Genomic DNA, 19655 nt, shown 5'->3' with positions numbered 1-19655 from the left:
TCCTTGCCACAAAAACGTTCCTCAGGAGGCCGCCCCGCGCTCTAGCGACTGGGCAGCTGTCCCCCCACACAGAGCCGCATCACTCCACAGGGCCGAGCAGCGCCCTCCGCTCCCCTCTGCAACCGCCACGGCCGTATCGCTCCGCCGCGGCTGGGCCGCGTGTGCATGCGCCGCCGCCGCCGCCTGGTTGGCGGCGGGGCTGAGGGGGCCGGGCCGGGCCGGGCGGCGATGGCGGCGGCGGCGGGGCGCGGCTGGGGTTGTCGCTGGCGGCTGGTCGCGCCTGTCTTGCTCGTCGTGCTGCAGCTGGCGGGCGCCGCCTCAGCCGCCTCCTTGCCTCTAGTCATCAACACCTGGGCGTTTAGGAAAGCCGCAGAGACAGGTGCCCCGGTGGGGGGCCGGGCCGGACCGGGTGGGGCCGGGCGGTGCCGATCCCTCCCTCGCTCGCTCCCTCCCTCGCTCGCTGCTCCTCCTGCTGCGGGGGCCTCTGGCTGTTGGTGCTGGCTTAAAAGCAAAATAAGTCTCTTAGGCGTGACCGCGCTTACGTGTGGCAAGAAGCAGCGGCCTGTGACCCAGCTTCCGTTAAAGGGCTCTGGCTGCGGCGGGCCCGGGCTCCCTCCTGCCCGCCCGGCTCCCCGCACGGGTCAGAGCGAGCCCGGCGCCGGCAGGGAGGCTGCCTGAAGCGCCTCTGCGCGCTGGGGGCCGGCCTGCCTTGGGTCTCGGGGAGCGCGGCCCCGGGCCGGGCGTCGGGGAGCCAGGTTGCCTTCGTGTGGGAAGGGGCCAGGCCCCTGAGCTTGCGTTTGCATGGGTGGTGCGCTGTCGCTGAGCCCTGCTGTTGCCTCAGAGCCTGCAAGCAAACGGTTTAACTTTCAAGGTTGGGAAAAAGGCGGTAAAAAAAAAAAAAAGGGGAGTTATGAGCTGTGGAAAAGCTAGATTAAAAACATTCTTTTGCCAATAATGTGGTTTACACTCTTGTGGCTGTTCACAGTGGTGCCTTGTTTTTAGTGGTGCCTTTCTGAGATTCATTCTTGCCCCCAAAGATTTAGATAGTTCTAAATATTATGTTTTTCGAGCTCTGTGGTGTTTTGTGATGTCCTATTGACGGTCAAAGCAGGTTTTCCTATGGCAACATAAATTAGTTGTGAATACTGATTTTAAAAGATTCATAGGCTATTTTAGCGTAGTTCGGTTGTAAATAACTCCTTGTTAGGGAAGCCTTGCTAGTGAAATGAGTTACTTATAAAGCCTTGTATAGATTAGAAATGAAATAGTCATGAAAACTGCAAGGCCCTTGCTCTGCAGCTCTTGAAAGCTTGTGTTAAGGCTACTCACGGCAATAAAGGTAACAGGAATTGGAGCAGTACTCCTCACACTGAAGTTTATAATAAAGACAAGCATATGTGAACTTGGATGCTAGGTATTAAGTCTTAATTTTTCATTGGTGCAGGCGGTTTCATGCAGTTGCATGCAACATTTGTGAAGATGAGGCTTCTTGAGATGGTTGAGACAATGTAATAGTTTACTTCTGTCAAAAAGAGCTGGGCTGTATGCTTCTGCTGCCTCCGCTGTGCTGAGTCTGGCAGATGCTAGAGCACCAGAGCCAGCAGATGGAGGAGGAAGCAGGATTGTAACTGTCAATGGCAGCAAGCTCGGGCATCCTGGAAAATCTTGCCTGAGGTCCAACCTTGGGAAATGTCATATGTGCAAAGCCTTCAGGCCCAGTTTACTCAGGTCATGTCGTTTGGCACATCTGTAATGTCTTACGAAACTGCACCACGAGCTAGATCCTAAAGAATAGACGACTAAGGGTTGAACACGAGAATGCGGAGACTGTAATTTCTTGTGTACCTTTTCCACTTTCTTTTTGTTCTTATGTAGTTACCGATGTAGGTTTAGATCTTTTAGATTACTGTGTAGTTTAGATCTTTTTATTCTGCAGCTAGACACTTAGTATTCTCATATAAAGCTTTTGAGGGCTGCTTGTTATAACTTTTTTTTTTTTTTGAGATAAAAGTTTTGCTTCCCCCTTTCCCTCCCTGCAAAAGGCTTTAAAGAAACAGTGATAAAGTAATGGTTGGTTCTGGGCGGAGGAGTTTGTTTAATATATAGAAGTTGTGATGATTGTTAGTAAATAACACCTTCCAGTCAGAAAAAAAGCTTCATTTCTCAGTCAGAAACACTAATCAGATATGCAAGAAAAACAGTGTTTAGAAAAGTACTGCTCTATATTCTTTTGAATATATTTATATTTTGACTTTTTCACCTATAAGTTATAGTTTACTTTTTTTTATCCACTTACATAGTGCATCGTCATCATGTCCATCTTTAAAACATTCTTTAAAGCAGTAGTGGAGACTGTTTTCACTGGTAACATCTAATTATTTGTGTTGATTACAGCTTGGAGAGTATTACAGTTGGGAGGTTCTGAGCTGGATGCAGTTGAGAGAGGCTGTGGTCAGTGTGAGATTGACCAATGTGATGGGAGTGTGGGATATGGAGGAAGCCCAGATGAAACTGGAGAAACAACACTGGATGCAATGATTATGGATGGGTAAGAAAACTACATGGAAAAAAGAATGATCCCTGTAATTTTTAGCACACTTTAATGTAAGGGTTGCTACAGAGATCTTGTTGGTTTAGTGCTGACTGTGGGACAAGTTATATGTGAACTTGTGGAACTAGGAAAAATACCTGCCTAATTGGTGGAAGAGTAGCTAGGCATGTTTGTTATTGAATCTTTACATGTAGTGCAGTAATCTGGCTCTAGATAAGCCGTTGCAAAGCAGATGGTAGTATTGTAAGCTTTCCCTTTACATTCATTCCATAAATACTTCACTTCTGGAGCAATTGTCTTCTATACTTTATTTACCATTTAAAGCTGTCCTGATTAAAAAGTAGTTGCGGGTGTGTGATTCATGTTATGAGTTTATGTAACAAAATAGTTACTCTACTGAAAATATTACTGTGGATGGAGTTATTGTTACTTGAGCAACATCCCAATGTCTGTGAAAGGAAACAATATATGTATGAAATTTTTCCTTGCTAGTGTGATACCATTGGTATATGGCATAGAACAATTAAAGCAATATGTTAAAGGAGCAAGCTTTATCATTTAGATGAGAACAGATTTTTGTCTAATAAAAAATGTACAATTATTCCTGTATTTTTAATAAGTTTTAAATATTTCTTGTTTCCAGCAACACCATGGAAGTTGGGGCAGTTGCGGATCTCAGACATGTAAAAAACGCAATTGGTGTAGCACGAAAGGTCATTGAATACACTAAGCATACATTATTAGTGGGAGAGTCAGGTAATTATTCCTTTAACCGTTTCCAAGTCATACCTTCTTCTTAAACCACTTCCTGTTAAAATTGCCATACACTGATCTTGGTAATATAGGTGGAGGATTCCCTGACAATCAAATGAATCTAGCCAAATAATTCAGAAGTGTTTACTCTCTTGTTACGTGTGTATGAATTAGGTTTTAGTCGATTATTTGGGCATGAAAATAAAAATATAATTTTATGGTCTTTCCACAATTTAGCTGCAAATATTAACTTGCAACCCCAAGGCTTTGCTAATATCACTGATATCAAAGGTATCAAAGATGATTTATACAAGACACTATAGAAGCTGTTAGATGTAGACATTTCATTTAAAACCATGGAGTAACTCTTTCTAAGGAATGAAAGAATTAATAGACACTATAGTTACATTTTACTATTTTAGTATGTATTGAGCATGGTTACTGTATTTCATAGTTTAAAAATATGAGTGAGAACTTGAATGTAAAATACTGCAGTAGAGACTGTACTCCTAGGCACAACAAAAGAGTGATAGTAAACTGGAGGAATAGTTGAGCTTTTAAAATATGAGCTGCTGCTGTTAGAATAATACTGGTTTCAAGTAGGGAAGATACATGAGTAGTGAGTGGAAGGTTACTTGGCTCACAGTTAAGGACTTTTAAAATATATGTGCCTGCTCAGAAAGAAATGTGGAGATAAGTGTGGAAATTGACATTGGAGCATTAAGGGTGAGTCAAGTGCTTTGAAATTGATAAGAAAAGATAAAAGATTATTGAAGAAATTAATGTGTACAGAATGATAGAGAAGTAAGTGCAACAGCAGTTTTTTGGTCGAGTAAAATAGAGCAATAGAGGGAGGTGACAGAAGGTCTGAAAAGAGAGAGAGATTTGCAGATTCTATTTAATTTGAGCAGTTGGCCATGATTATGTTACAAGTGGCTTTGGTAAGAGAGATTTCACAGGTGATGCTGAAAAAGAAATTGGTCAGGTGTTAAACAGAGAATGAAGAAGTGCTCATTATACTCCTTTCCCCATCATTGGTAGTTATCAAAATATTTTAATTTTTGACTGGTAGAATGAGCAGAAAAGATAAAGAAGATGAAGAAACAGAAGAATTAAAGTGCTGATTTAAAATATATTTTCCAGCCTGAGAAGATAGCTCTGCATAATGGAGTCATGTGGACAAGGCTGTTACGCTGAGTCCTTGCTGTCAGTGAGAACTTCCTCAGAAGAAACTGTCTAGCAGTAGTGGCAAAAGAAAGACAGGAAAACTGAAGATAGATCTCAGTAAAAATTGGAGATGGTGATAAATGTTAGTGAATGAATCAAAGCAGTGGGGAAATTGAGAAAGAATAATATTTCTTGTGAAGGAATGTGTTTTCTGTGGAAATAGGAACTTGGATAAATGAAACTATAGTTATCTTTACCAGGTGACGATTGATAAAGAGAAAATAAAGCTATAGCTTCCGAAGAATATATTTGAACCTTCAAATCAGCATGTGAGAGAAACAACAGTTTATTTTCTAAATAAAAATATTTACATTTTCACTAGAGAAGCTAGCTAGAATAGTAAAACCTTTTCATATAAATGTATATAAACTCTGCAGGCTTTTTTTTATTCAAGATGCAAAATTGCTGAGGTTATTCCTTACTTTTTTCCCAATAATTAAACTGCACTTTTATTTGAATATATTTGGTGATATAATCTGGAAAAGTATGCCTGTCTCCTAAAATTTCATTTCTATGAGCGGTTGACACTAGAGAGGAGGAGGCAGTGGCAAACTGTGGCACACATTAATTTTGTGCCGTTCATCATTTTCAAATGTGTGAGCAGTACATTGTTCCTGGCAGTAAAGTTTCGGTGAAAGTAACAGGAAATTTTCATTTTCAGTGTTAAAAGCACTGAGGGAAGCTGTTAGAGTGCCATGACACCTGAATAGTCTTCACAGTTCTATTTACTTTGATTAAAAAAACAGAAGTTTAGGTATTTTAAAACCTTTGGTACATAGAGAACTTAAGGAAGAGGATGTATTACAGAATCGTTGAAGTTGGCAGGGGCTTGAGGTCTTCTGGTTCAACCCCCTTTGCCCCCTGTTCAGCCTGCCCACCCTGTAGGGCCACCTGGAGCTGGTTGCCCAGGACCATGACCAGATGACTTTTGAATATGTCTAAGGAAGGAGACTCCACAACCTCTGGGCAACTCGGTCACCCTCAGAGTGTAGAAGTGTTTCCTGCTGTTCAGAGGGAAACCTCCTGTGTTTCAGTTTCTGTCCATTGCCTCTTGTCCTGTCACTAGGCACCACCAAAAAGGGCCTGGCTCTGTCTTCTTTACACCTCCCTTCAGATATTTTTATACACTGATGAGATCCCCCCTGAGCCTTTTCTTCTCCAGGCTGAACAGCCTTTTCTTCTCCAGCTTTCTCAGCCTTTCCTGATGGGAGAGATGTTCCAGTCCCTTAATCATCTTTGTGCCCCTTTGCTGGACTCTCTCCATTATGTCCATGTCTCTCTTGTACAGGGTAGCCCAGAACTGAACACAGTACTCCAGGTGTGACCTCCCCAGTGGTAAATAGAGGGGAAGGATCATCTCCCTCGACCTGCTGGCAACACTTCTTCTCATGCTGGAGCCCAGCCTGCACTGTTATCTGCCTTTGCTGCAAGGGCACATTGTTTTCTGATGTTTGCTGCCCCTCAGAACCAGGTCTTCTCCTGCCAAGCTGCTTTACCACTGTGTGGCCCCAGCATGTACTGCTGCATGGGGTTGTTCCTCCCCAGGTGCAGGACTTTGCACTTCTGTTTGTTGAACTGCATGAGGTTCCTGTCAGCCCATTTCTCCAGGCTGTCGAGATCACTCTGGATGCCAGCATAACCCCCCAGTACTTCAGTCACTCCTCCCAGTTTTGTATCATCTGCAAAATTTGCTGATGGTACATACATCATCCAGATCATTAATGAAGATACCGGACAGTATTGGACCGCGTATTGACTCCAGTGGTACGCTGCTAGTTGCTGGCTCCAACTAGACTTGATACCACTGATCACCACCCTCTGAGCTTGGCCCTTCAGGCAGTTTTCAGTCCACATCAGTGCTCATCCAGCCAATAATTCAGCAACTTCTCTGTGAGCATCTTATGGAAGACAATGTCAGAAGCCTTATGAAAGTCAGGGTAGACAATATCCACTGCTCTCCCCTCCTCTACCAAGCCAGTTGTTTCATCACGGATGGTTAGCAGGCTGATAAAGCATGACTTCCTTTTGTGAAGCCATGCTGACTACTGCCAATCACCTTCTTGTTGTTCATATGCTTGGAAATGGTTTCCAGGATTACTTGTTCCATCATCTTTTTGGTGATTGACATGAGGCTGACTGGTCTGTAGTTCCCTGGTTCCTACTTCTTGCCCTTTTTGAAGACAGTAGAGGCGATTGCTTTTCTCTGGTCTTCGGGCACTTCTCTCAGTCACTGTGATAGTTTGAAGATAAATGAGAGTTGTCTTGCAACAACATCAGCTATGTCTCTCACTACTTGTTACATCCTATCACAGCCCATGCATTTGTGCATGTCCAAGTTGCTGAAGTATTCCCTGACCTGATCCTCTTCCACCAAGGGTAAGTCTTCTTGCTCCAGACTTTCCCCCCGATCTCCAGAGCCTTGGATTTCTGAAGGTCGGTCTTGCTAGTAAAGAATGAGGTGAATAGGGCATTCAGTACATCAGCCTTTTCCATGCCCTGTGTCACCAGGGCCCCTTCCCCAGACCACAGCATGCTCATGTTTTCCTTAGTCCTCCTTTTGCTGTTTAGGTACTTACACAAGCCCTTCTTGTTGCCTTTGACATCCCTTACCAGATTCAACTTCGGGAGGGCTTTGGCTTTCCTAACCTCACATGTACATGCTCAGACAGTGTCTCTCTATTCCTCCCAGACTACGTGTCCCTGCTTCCACCTTCCGTATACTTGCTTTTTATCTTTGAGTTTGCCAGGAGCTCCTTGTTCATCCGTGCAAGCCTCCTGGCATTTCTGACTGACTTCCTGCTTCTTGGGATAGACTGCTGTTGATCTTGGAGGAGGTGATCCTTGAATATCAACTGGCTTTCTCAGACCTTTCTTCCCTCCAGGGCTCATGGGACTTTTTCAAGCAGATCCCTGCAGAGGCCAAATTCTTTTCTCCTGAAGTCCAGGCTTCTGATCTTGCTTTTTGCCCTGCTCCCTTTTCTCAGGATCCTGAATTCCACCATATCATGGTTGGTGCAGTGAAGGCTGCCTTCGACCTTCACATCCACAGCAAGCCCTTCCTTGTTTGTAAGTATGAAGTCCAGCAGAGCAGCTGTCCTCATTGGCACTTCTGTCACTTGTGTCAGGAATTTGTCATCGATGGCCTCCAGAAACCTTCTAGATTGCTTACGCCCTGCTGTGTTGTCCCTTCAACACATGTTGTTTAAAATAGCTGCGCCTCTGATTATTGATACAACTAAAAGAATTGCTAGTCTTTTAACTTTCAAGAATGTCTGCACCTGTGCTTTTATTATCTCTTTTTGAAATTATTTCCTTGCCAGTATTTTCAGTGTGGGGAAAAAAAATCCAGACAAACTAGTAAATAAAAAATAAAAATGTCTGATAGTGTGAGTCAGCAGATTCTAGGTCTGGAAATGAAAAGTCGAGTCAGAGGCTGTGAACACTGAAATAATTATCCAGTGAACAAAATCATTCAAATTTGATAATCTTTAAAGTCTGAAGTCATATTGTTGCTTTATTTTCACTTATTTGTTTATTTTCACTTATTTGTTTATTTTCACTTATTTGTTTATTTTCACTTATTTGTTTATTAAATGAAAATTTAATAAATTACATTATTTTGCCCCTAAAAAAACATGCAAAAAGAGGTTTTGAGAATGATTCACATTGGGGAAGTGAAGAAATCGTTGTATCATACTGCATGAGAAAGCTGAACCTGTGACTTACATGTGAACAGTTTTTAGCTAATCGCAAGCTGTGATGAAAGCTTGAGCCATACTCAGTGAAGAGGATGGCAGTGTGGTGGTGATAAAATCTATCTTGAACAAAAGAACTCATGCAAGTCAAACCCGATGTCTTCTTTTACTCTTGTTGTTGTAGATGTAAGCCAGAATATAACCAAAGCTGGTGTGTTTTTACAGCTAAGGTTTATAATGACAGTGGTGTACATAAAAATGAGTTGGTGTAGCTTTTGTTGAGCAGAGACAGATAACCATGCTGATCAGTTCTTGCAGTGTTGAAAGAGCTGCTTTCTGCATTCATGGCCTAATTTCTTTAGGAAAGGTCATAGAAAACTGGCATTGAAGGCCATGTATACCAATGTAGAACTGAGTCAGGTGAGGACATTTGATGCAGAATGATTACAAGTGAGGAAAAAAAGAATAATTTTGGTTATCTGCCAAGAAATTTTCAGGTTTGTCTCCAATAGATAGGCAAGTTTCATAATCACAGTGTGCCTGACCTTTCCCTTTTTTGTCCTAGCAATAATTAGACCAATAACCCAAGTAAAAAGTTCAGAGAGTAAAAATGACCAATTCTGCTTCCTGGAATAGAAATAAGGCTTCAAAAGTCATGAAAGAATGACTGGCAAACATGCACAAGCACAAGTTTACCTAACAAAACCAACCAACCAAACAAAAAAAACCCAAACCTGCCTGTTTATTCTAGAAATGGGAAAATAAATATCTGTTTAATTGAACCTGTCAGTTTTCTTTTGCTCTGAGTGCAAAAGAGTTTAATTGTGTCAGTTTTTAAGAAAAACGCAGAAAAGCTGTCCAGAAGTAATTGAAGGTTTTTCTTAATTCTTGGACTGGAGAAGCTTGTTCAGCTCTGTATTATAGTGACATTATTATCAAGGATTGGTAATAGAAATTGTTCAAGCATCTGAATCTAGCAACAGTATCTGTTACTAGGTAATATCAAAGGTATCCACAACCAAAAGATGAAAGAACAGTTGATCTTTTTTTCTTTTCCGTTTCGCTAACTATGAAAGCCATTTTTAGTAGTGCAGCATTTTTTCATTGCTTGTATTGGTATTTCTTTTGCTCTCTTGACACATAATGTATTAATTTTCAAACCAAGGAAGCAGTCACTTTTAAAGCTGCAAGAAAGAAGTGTAATATGATGTAAGCTGGTGGATTGATTTCTGCAAGTATCAGTGTTTTAGTGGCAAATGCTGTGCTGCTATGTCACGTTTCACAAAAGACTAGCTTTTTAAGGAAAATACACTGTTATTTTTGTCATTTATTTAAATATTTCTGTGACACACATAGCCCAGGCCACTCTTGCATCCAGTTGATTAAGAGAGTTGAATTTGTTTCTCTTCCAATGGTAAAACTTGTATGTGTTAACATAGTTATAGTGAATTGAGGAAATTTGATACTGCCAGTAAAGGAAGAGTTTGTTACTGCACTTGTACATCGCTATAATGGTTGATACTGCTCCCTGAAGACATATGTCTCATCTCCATAGAGAATATAGAATTTCTTGATTTCTAGATAACATTACATGACTGCATTATCATAAAATACATAAAAATGTGAATAAGTTAATGTTTTTGGTTTTGTTGTTGTTTTTCAAGCCTCCCTGTTTGCTGTAAGAATGGGGTTTCCATATGAAGATTTAACTACCCAAAAATCTCTTTCGGTGTATTCAGAGTGGCTTAATCAAAGCTGTCAGCCAAACTACTGGAAGGTACAGTACAGTGGTGGTGGTGAAGGGAGGGTTTAGAAAGTCAGTAATGCAGCATTGCCTTTTCCTTTCAGCTTGTATTGAAGTTGGGCTTTACATGTGAAGAAAAATAAAGTTTTGCTTATTAAACAGAACAAACTTGCCATTACCAAGCATTTAGTAGACTCGGGAAGAGTATGTGTCTCGCTCTTATTTCTTAGGTCCTGCTGGTTTTGACTTTGCTGCAGTAGTGTTTTGGTGTGGGAATTATTTTTTTTTTTTTTTAGCTCTAAATTTGGACAGAACTTCTCAAACTAAACAAATCAGTGCATGTATTTTTTGATGCATGTATCAAATTTCTGAAAGAAAATCTTACAGTAGCAATTAAGATCCTTAAATAGTTGGAGAGGCTTTATGCAGACCTGTGAACGCATCAGATTAGTGCAGCTGTCCGCTAAACTTACCTATTGTGGTGAGGTTGGTTTGTTGTTTTGTTTTTTGTTTTGAGATTGGTGTTACAGATTTCTACATGTTTGTACACTGTCTTCATTGTTTCTTGGATGTGAAATGCTGCATTGCTGAACCATTTTAATTCAATAGATATTTTGTTTTTCAGTTGGGAAAATATCTTGACTATGATACTGACTTAACAGTAATATCTTGACATTAGTAAAACAAGCTCAGTTCATCTGGTTGTTTTCTTAGCTTGAAAATGTTCTTCATTTTGCTGAAGAATGAGCTTTTTTTTTTTTTTAACCAGTCAGTTAAGCAAAGGAGAATCTTTACTTTGAACAATATAACTTTCTAGTAGGAAAAACTTTTTACCATATAATACCAGAGGTCAGTCTTTATTCTTTGAATGAAACAACTTGTGGGATTTCAGTACAGGCATATAATTTAAGTGTTGGGCATCTGATACCTGTGTAGTAGATTATAGGTATTGATTGTAGTATTTTTAAATTTGCATGTAATGAAGCATAATATATTATTCATGCAAATCACAAAATAATTACAGAATGTGGTACCAGACTCTTCAAAATCCTGTGGACCATACAAACGGCCTGAAAAAGTAACTTATAAAGAAGAACAGACCTTCTCACAAAGAAGTGTTCATAATCATGATACTATTGGTAACAACTTTTGATAACTCTGATGCTGATTTTTTTTTTTTTTTCTTCTCATTCCCTTACAGGTTAAATCATGCTAAGTTTAAAGAAAAGTATTTCATATAGGCATTATTTCCTATTTATAGTGGTTTCAAGATTCTGTTACTTATGTGTTAGGATGGAGTGTCTAAAAGTAGGATTTGGTGTTTTGTTCCCCCCCCCGCCGCCCCCCGGTGCACTGGCTGCACAGCCACTTGCTTCATTTTTTGCCCTTAGCTATTTGTTCACTGCCCTACTGCTTTTCCCTCAGATACCTTGGCATAATTGCTTAGGCAGCTATGGATGCTTAGAAAACCGATCAAGATTAAAAATAATTATTTTTATCTTGATTATGGTTAACTCAGGTCAAGTCTCCCCTGTAGCCGTCAGACCAACTTAAAAGGCTTTGCGGTTGTGGAAGAAATGAGTAAACAGTCCTGTTGCCAACCAAAAGCAATGTTTGTCAAACAGTCCTTAAACTTATAATATAAAGCTTGCTTTCCTTTTTCTTCTATTCTGGCTTTTGACTAAATCAATAAAATTCTAAAGAAACTACTATGCTTAAAGCAGATTAGCAGTAGTAGTCCCAAAAACTTCTAACAGTTTACTGATTGAGGACTGTTAATTGCTAAGCCTATAAGCTGATTAACGAGCAGATCAGACAAAGAACTGGAGCAGTTACAGATTCATGTCTTTCAAAGCTTTATACTTTGTAGTCTTGAAACTTGCACTTTTTGGTTTAGTCTGGATTTTTCTCAGTTTAGCAATTTCGAACTTTTTGCCTGACAGTATTTGCAATACCAAGAATTAACAAGCTGTTTCAAGTGTGGATCTTTCTTCTTTGCTTCCAGTCCACCCTACTAATAACCAATTAATGTACTACAGAAGTCAGGCAACCTACCAAATTCTTAAGTTGGTAGGTAGCTTGCTTACTGAGATATATAGTCTTCAGTATGTGCTAGAAAACGTAGAAATTGTGGATTGTCAGTATGAGAGGGGAATCTGCTAAATACAGTTCAGGAATTGATGTATCATTAAGTAGTCCTAAGCTGTTTTATAGTAAATGATGGCGCTTATGCTTGTACTTCCAAGTTCTCCCACCTCCTTGTTTTATATATGAAATGTCTCATTGACTAACCTTTTGAGAAGAGTCTTCATTCAGAAAGCATTTAGGAAGTTGGTAGGAACTGATGCCTTTCCAGTCTTTTTGCAGAGGCTAACGGTGGCCATAGAGTCAGTGCCTCTATGCTTTTAGCTTCTACTGGTCAGGAAGCTTTTCTATGAGAAGGAGGTACAGCAGTACCTCAAGAGCATTCTGCTTCTTGGCTCTCACTTTGTACTGGAGTTTGATGCCAGCAGCAATTTCTTCTGTCTCTTAAAGAGGTGAAGTCTTGCTCTATGGAGAAGCAGCTGATCCCAAATCCTGTTCCAAGTGGCAATCTAAGCTTTTCTAATATGAGGCAGCGGCTTCCTTGTCAGCTCAAAATATAGCAAGGGGTAGGCTCATCCACACATTTGATTGCCTGTCATGTAATTCTTGTTACTTTGGTAGGCAATATTTCACCTTCTGCCAAATTTAAACTCATCCTTCTGACTCTTTTTTTTTTAATTTCCCTCAAGCACCATTTATAATTTCCAAACTCTGTTGTTCTGATGGTACTGATGCAGGATGTGGTGACACCCGGTACTTGTTCTCTACTCGTTAACATAGGTGTATATCAGGAGACAGTGGCTGCTTGTGCAGCAGTAATGTACAACTCTGAACAGTGTGGCACTCACTGTTTTAGATTCCTTTTTAAGCTCTTGTAATACATCCAAAAAGTTTCCAAATGTATTTTAAAAAGGACTTGTTTTCTTTAAGAGTACGACTTTCCTGTGTTTCAGGATATCAGTAATTTGGATAGTCTGGGTATTGTGGTTCTGTTTTATAACCATAGTGCCAGTTTTATAAATTTGTTAGGAGTGTTTCTGAATATGTTTCATCCCTGTTTAAAAATTTCAGGTATGGTTGTAATCGGTGGGAGCGGAACCGTTGCTTCTGGGACATCTACTAATGGTGCAGTCCACAAAATTCCAGGGTTAGTATCTCTGGTTTTACAAAAAAGCTTTTTTCCCACCTCATTTCCTATGTTAAGCTTATCTAAAGGTCATATGTTTTAGACTGTGATGATCACAAAATGGCCTTGCTTATTTCTGGGCACTGCCATAAATCCTAATACTGAGAAACTGATTCAGTTGCAAGATGATTTGTGTTTGTTTGAGGGAATGCTTGTTTTTCAGCTTGCTTAATGCACCATACAGAGACACAAACAACTGGCACAGTAGTGAGGCAACTTGTAAGGCAAGGCACCAGAGACAAATAAGGATTTTGGAGAGGTGCACAGTGTCCAAAGAAATGTACATAGAATCAGAGGCCCAGGCCTGTATTTTGTCTTTGAGATTTTTTTCTGCCCAGTTAGGAATATTGTCTGTCAACCAAGTCAGACAGCTTCTGGATCTAGCAACAAGTTATTGGACATACTAATATCCCTAGCTGCTTACTGTTGCCCACTGGCTAAACCTTACTGCCCTAACTATAGTCAGTATAAAAACAAACAGTTGTGAATTGGAGCTGGATTAAGCCTTAGGTCAGCCAGGTTATCACAGATCACTTTTATCAGTAGTTTTAAGACAAGACTTCTGACTGCAGTGGAGTGATCTCTTTACCTGTTCTGTTCTCCTGTGGGTTTAACACTAACCCAGCTGGAGGCAGTAAGGTTGGCAAAGTTAAAAGTGCGCCTAAGTCATAAGAACTTGCCAATGTCAGGCAAGTATTATTACGTTAATGCAATCCCATTGGAATGAGTAAATTATAGTTTTCTATAGTTTCCAGTTTTTGGTTTGGTTTTTTTTTCTTCATTGTTCACTACAGCCGTGTGGGAGATTCTCCGATAGCTGGAGCAGGATCCTATGCGGATAGTACAGCCGGAGGAGCTGCAGCTACTGGGGATGGTGACGTCATGATGCGCTTCTTACCCAGGTTTGTCCTTAGGGCAGACTTTGCTAGCTTCCGCTAGCAAAATGTGAACTCAGCAAATGAAGTAATTGATTAAAAAGACAGTCTGACTTACTGGCTGGTGAAGTGGGAGTAAAGAAAGGAATGGCAGGGGAAAGAACAGTAGCAGAATCAAGTCATCCTTATGATCTGTCTTAAAAGAAGTGACTTTTTAAATATCTTGATGACAGATCCCTTAATACTGCCAAGCTGTGAGCAAACAGGCAGCAGGTAATGAGTATATTCCCAACCTTCATGTTTTTCAACAGAACTGATTAGCTTTCTCCTCCAAAATGTTTTGTTGTGTGGGAAATAAGTGATATAAATTGTAGAAAGGATGAGGGGTGAGTCTCAGATTACTCGGGAGGGTGGGGAGGTGTCACTGTTATAATCCTATGTAATTGCTTCTAATTTGAAACTGGAGGAGATGTTTTAGTGCTGTCATCGTGGTTGCATAACCTGCGTAAAATATGGCTGTTTTCATCACTGAGTCTTGACAGTCATGCTTGTGGGTCGGTCTCAGCAGGAATGAGTTATGGAAGTCTGTGCTGAACATAATGGGCACTGATGCTTGAAGGAATATATAGCAGTAGCCTTCATATTACTCAGGTGCTTTTTCTGAAACTCTGGCAGTTATGAATGCCTACTAGCTGTTGCATATTTACAAATGTCCTCAATGAGTTTCAAGCTGTTCCAAACCAGTCTTGAAATAAAAGGCAATTGACAGCTTCATGAATTACCCTGAGGTGTCAGATACCAACAGTAGTAGAGTTGAGCTCCACTATGAGGTTAATCAATAAAAGCTTACATTACAGTTTAGCAGCCTGAAGGATTTGGCTGTAATGCTTAAAACATTTTTTGTTGGCACCAACGGGTTTTAGAAAACAATTCAGACTAGCTGGTTAATCACAGGTTCCTTGTAGATACAGATCTTTCCTAATTCCATGTTATCTAGATATTCCCACATGAAAACAAAGAATAGAATTGACCTACCAAAAGTGAAGGAAGTGTCAAGTAACGGACAAAATTGCTAATATTTTTTGTCTGCCGCCTTTGAGATAGTAACATCTTACTGAGTTTTTGATTAGTGAAGAGACCCCTGTGAAATGTAGATTTATGTTCAGATAGTTCTCTTTAGATAACTTGAACCTATTTGATTGTTAGAATAAATCAAAGATAATAGAGAGTCTCAAAATACAAGGAAAGTTCTCTTCTGTGGTACTTTGATAACATCTATAGTTAATGCTATCTGTAGATGAATCTTAGTGTAACGAGTTGGTCTTGGTACATGCATCTTTCATCAAAATAAAATCTAGTGTTGTTTGCTTGTAAGTTATATTATGCGTTATCTTTTAATCTTCAGGTTCTGAAGGAAAACAACAACGAAAGTAGGTTTTTTGCCTTTGAGGACATTTTGGAGATGCAACTGATTCATCTGAAGCAATGCCCATATAGTCATTTGTCTAATGATACTGTAGATACAAAGGAACTTGATTTTCATTATTCTTTCATTTACTGTGAGAATTTTTTTTAAATTGGCTTGCAAAGAATTTGAAAATGGCTCAGAGTCCTGATCAAAACATTGTACCTTCATATTCATGAAATAAAGAAAATGTGTCAATTTTGAGCTTTTCAGAAACTTAAGGTCTTTTCTGAAAGATTTTTTTAATGCTTACTGAATTCAATAACTTATCAGTAATGTAATAAGGTCAATTTTCTTCAAAAAATTATCTTGACATTGGCATTTTTGAAAACTAGTAATAACTTTTAATGTTGAACTTAATCATGCAATGAAAAATAAAAGCCACTAGCTCTTTAGCTGCTTCTTTGCAGTTCTTTAACTGATCTGTTGCTTAGCCTCTTCTACTGCAAATGATCAGAGTTATCCCAGGCTTGGTCCTGCCTTAGAATGATAGATGGCATAGATGACATCTTGCAGTCCATTTTAGTCCTGTTTCTAATTATTTTTCATGTAGAACTTGAGTAATAATTGCCAATATGAAGTTTGCCTAAAGATTATTTATCATGTGTTTCCATTATTCCAAGAAATCAAGGTCTGTCAATGGTATCTTAGAATATATAACGTGAGTATGGCTAACTGTCTGGGTGTGGGCTTGGTTTTTTTTTTTTTTTTAGTTATCAAGCTGTGGAGTATATGAGGATGGGAACAGATCCAACAGTAGCCTGTCAGAAAGTTATTTCCAGAATCCACAAGTATGCTCCAAAGTTCTTTGGCGCTATTATATGTGCCAATACAACTGGGAGTTATGGTATGTATTTTGCTTAACAGACAAAGCTTGTTGACCCTAACTAGGTCACAGAAGTACAAAACCAAAGGTGGATTTTAAAGCAGAAGTCTTTGAACACTGCAACAATACTGGCCATTCATAATACCAAATGCTGGTTAGCAGGGCAACTGTGTCCTGTTGTGGACTTGAGATATTTTAATTTTTCCTCTGCATTTTGATGTCTTAGGCTTTCATAAAAATTATGCAAGTCTTAGGAAAAATCAAAAATATTTACAACCTTCATGTGTTTTCCTGGACTGTGTATGATTAATTTGAAGGTTTTAAAAAAGAATGCTTATGCCTCCCCTAGATATGGCATAAGGCAGGGAGAATGTGAATGTTAAGCATAGCTTCAAAGCAATCCAGGATCAGTCATTGTGCCAGGCATCTCATTAGTGAACTCTTAGATCAGTAGGAAATACAATTTGCTAATCAACATGGCTTACTTAGTTAGACTGCTTATTGCTGTTCTTTGATCTCTTATTTCCCATAGTTCTGTGTTTAAGAGATTAGTGTTGGAGGAACTCATTAAGTTAATCAGGATTGAAAGAGAGAGAGAGAGATTTTCCTAACTTATGGTTCTGTTTTGAATTGTATTATAAGGGCATTAATTGCAGTATAGCAGTCGGTAGCACTGTATTTTTACTTAAAAATTAAATACTTTCAAGATGTCTTGGGTTAAACAGACTGTAAAAGAATAATTACACCATTGTAGTAGAATTAGTACCTGGGTCTTTAGATGATAAAGTACAATGACAAAGACACTAATTCTAAATGTAGCATATTATACTTTTTTTTTTCTTTCTTTCCTAGGTGCTGCATGTAATAAAATTCCAGGATTCACTCAGTTTCACTTCATGGTTTCTAGCCCTTTGCTAAGTCAGCCAACTGAGCAAGTAGTAGATTGCATTTGATTTCTTTTGTCATATTAACATCTAAACTTAGAGGAGGAAAGTGCTGAGGTTCCCCAGGTGTTACTTTTTAAAATGGTTGTTTATTTTCACTGTTACTTAATCATGTGAACAAGTACAAAGGTATGTTGATGGTGCAGCTACTACTTCACTGTTTTTAATATCTTCTGCTTTATTATGGCTTTGTGTAGTGCAACTAAGCTTAATCTGTGGTTTCCTAATGTAATTATCTTGGTAACTTATTTCTAAATTATTGTAGATTAGTACTATAATCTAGAGCAAGGATTAAAAAACTGACTCTCTGTAGTTTGAGGGAAGTGAACATAGTTGCAAAATTACAGTTAGCGCTGACACTTTCACAGTTAGCATAGGCAATTTATCTCTGTTTAAAAATCTACATTTAAATGAAATGGCTGAAATTGATGTGCTTCACTACAGAGCTGTCTTAAATCATTAATTTAGTAGGCATTACCTTACATCCTAACTCAATTTTTAAACTTTTGCAAACCTGACAATGAAACTATGGTTCCAAATACCACAGAAAGTTATCTGTTGTATATTTACTTCCAAGTAATGCCAAGTTTCATCTGCTTTTTGGGGAAAGTAGAGCTTTCATCACTGGAAAAAAAAAACTTTCAAGAGAGCTCATAAAGTGGACAGGTGGTGGACATGCGAAGAGATCAAGTGTCTAATGGCTCTTATAGTTTGTCTGTTTTCATGAGAACTAAGTAGCCAAAAGTGGTGAATAGTAAACTTTGAACTGGACCTTCGCTTTGCTGTTTAGAAACGTATTTGGCAGAAGTCTGGAATAAAGGGCAGGGAGCAGGAGGGGCTCTGCCTCTACACATGAGACTTATTTTGAGAATATTTAATTGTCTTTCTAAGATTTCATACAGGTTTTCTTTTCTCTTGAAAAGAAAGCTGCATGCAAATGCTGACAAGCAAGGGAAGGGGGTTGAAGAGTAGTGGAGCAGGTTTCAAAGCTTTAAGAGATAAGGAGCATCTCCTTGTGGACCTTTCTAACTTGTTTCACAACAGCTGAGAATACATTTGAATAGAGAGGACATCCAGAAGTCCCTGGTACTACAAGCCTTCAAGGAGTATTGCATTGGCTCTAACGGGCTGTGAAGACAGGTGGAAATCTTCCTGTTACCTTTTTTTGTAGTGGCAGTTAAGTTATGAATCTTAATCACAGTGATTTCCTTGTCATGAATATGCTGTGTGCTTGCCCTTTCCTGTAGCACATCGACGCCTGCAAAGGAGCAATTGCATATCTAGAGCATGACAGTTACCTACAGCTGACAAAGCTGGGTTTGTCACTTTCTGTGTCTAGAGATACCAGGAATCATTTGCAATAGAACTTCAGCATCTTGCAGATTGTTCCATAGGTATTTCATGATCTGCTTGATTGTTTTCTTAACTTGGTGGCTTGCTGATTATTTGATTGAATGTTTGCTAAACTTGAGCTAGGAAAAGTTAAAAGGGGGGAGCAAGTAAAATGAGCATGTCTTGTCATAAACACTTTAATTATTCTTTGTCTACTTGAATAAAATCATTGGGTAATAAAAGCACACCTTAATGTGTCGTTTATAAGTAAGGTTGTTTAGGTGCTTGTGTACTGTGCTTTAGAGTGATTGTTGCCTTATGTTCTGTGTTGGTATCTGTGAAAGTTGGGAAAAAAAAACAAAAACATTCAAACTAGAATAGCCGTCTTTAATGGCCTGCTGTTGAACTTCATCAACAAAGTAATTTGGTGATTTGCTTCTGTCACTGGATTTTTAGAGCATCTCATAGCATAAAGTTCATTGTAGGCCACAACAAGCTTTAGTCAAAGAAGCTCTTACTGAATACATCTGCAGTGGTTTAAGATAAGTTTTCTACCTGTCCTACCTACAACCCTTCTGCCATGGCTGCTGTATCTTCAGATAACTCAGGCAGTCAAGTGCAAATAGATTCATAAAATCCCAATGATTGTTACTTCGGAGATGGCGTTGTGGATTGTGAACATAGACAGTTCAGTACTGGCAGCTGAGTGGTAATGTCTCAAACTGCTGCTGCTGAATCTACCAGGATTCATTTTTGGGAGAGGTTGGGAGGATCCATGGCTTGCTTTCTAGTGTGCTTATGCCACTCTGCTAGCTAGCGTATGCCTCTAGAGGCTATGAGTGCTCTGTAACAGTGTACCTGAAGTCACTAAGTTACTGTAACTTTCTGTATAGTCAGCTCATCTATACATGAACTTGTCTCCATGAGACATATGTACTAATATATGTGGGTTAATAATGTAGGTTGCTTTGT

General features: G+C 39.4%; 1 protein-coding gene across 1 annotated transcript; it reads left to right on the top strand.

The window, feature by feature from the left end:
* Positions 1 to 225: 225 nt before the first annotated feature.
* AGA (aspartylglucosaminidase) lies at positions 226 to 19528 on the top strand. Its single transcript, XM_082315575.1, has 9 exons — positions 226 to 379; positions 2395 to 2548; positions 3195 to 3307; positions 9891 to 10003; positions 10995 to 11109; positions 13127 to 13202; positions 14036 to 14143; positions 16295 to 16428; positions 17260 to 19528. Exons 1-9 carry the CDS (start codon positions 229 to 231, stop codon positions 17358 to 17360), a joined length of 1065 nt encoding a protein of 354 aa, XP_082171701.1. The 5' UTR covers positions 226 to 228; the 3' UTR covers positions 17361 to 19528.
* Positions 19529 to 19655: the final 127 nt, after the last annotated feature.

Source organism: Platalea leucorodia (assembly GCF_965183815.1).
Source record: "Platalea leucorodia genome assembly, chromosome: 6".
Lineage (NCBI taxonomy): Eukaryota > Metazoa > Chordata > Aves > Pelecaniformes > Threskiornithidae > Platalea > Platalea leucorodia.
The sequence above is the reverse complement of the archived record's forward strand: the minus strand, read 5'-3'. Positions and strand labels throughout refer to the sequence as shown.

Coding starts and splice junctions, on each gene's coding strand:
- AGA (XM_082315575.1), top strand. CDS start 229: ATGGCGGCGGCGGCGGGGCGCGGCTGGGGTTGTCGCTGGCGGCTGGTC. Junction 10,004..10,994: donor GTCAGCCAAACTACTGGAAG/GTACAGTACAGT, acceptor AAATAATTACAG/AATGTGGTACCAGACTCTTC. Junction 11,110..13,126: donor TCATAATCATGATACTATTG/GTAACAACTTTT, acceptor TAAAAATTTCAG/GTATGGTTGTAATCGGTGGG.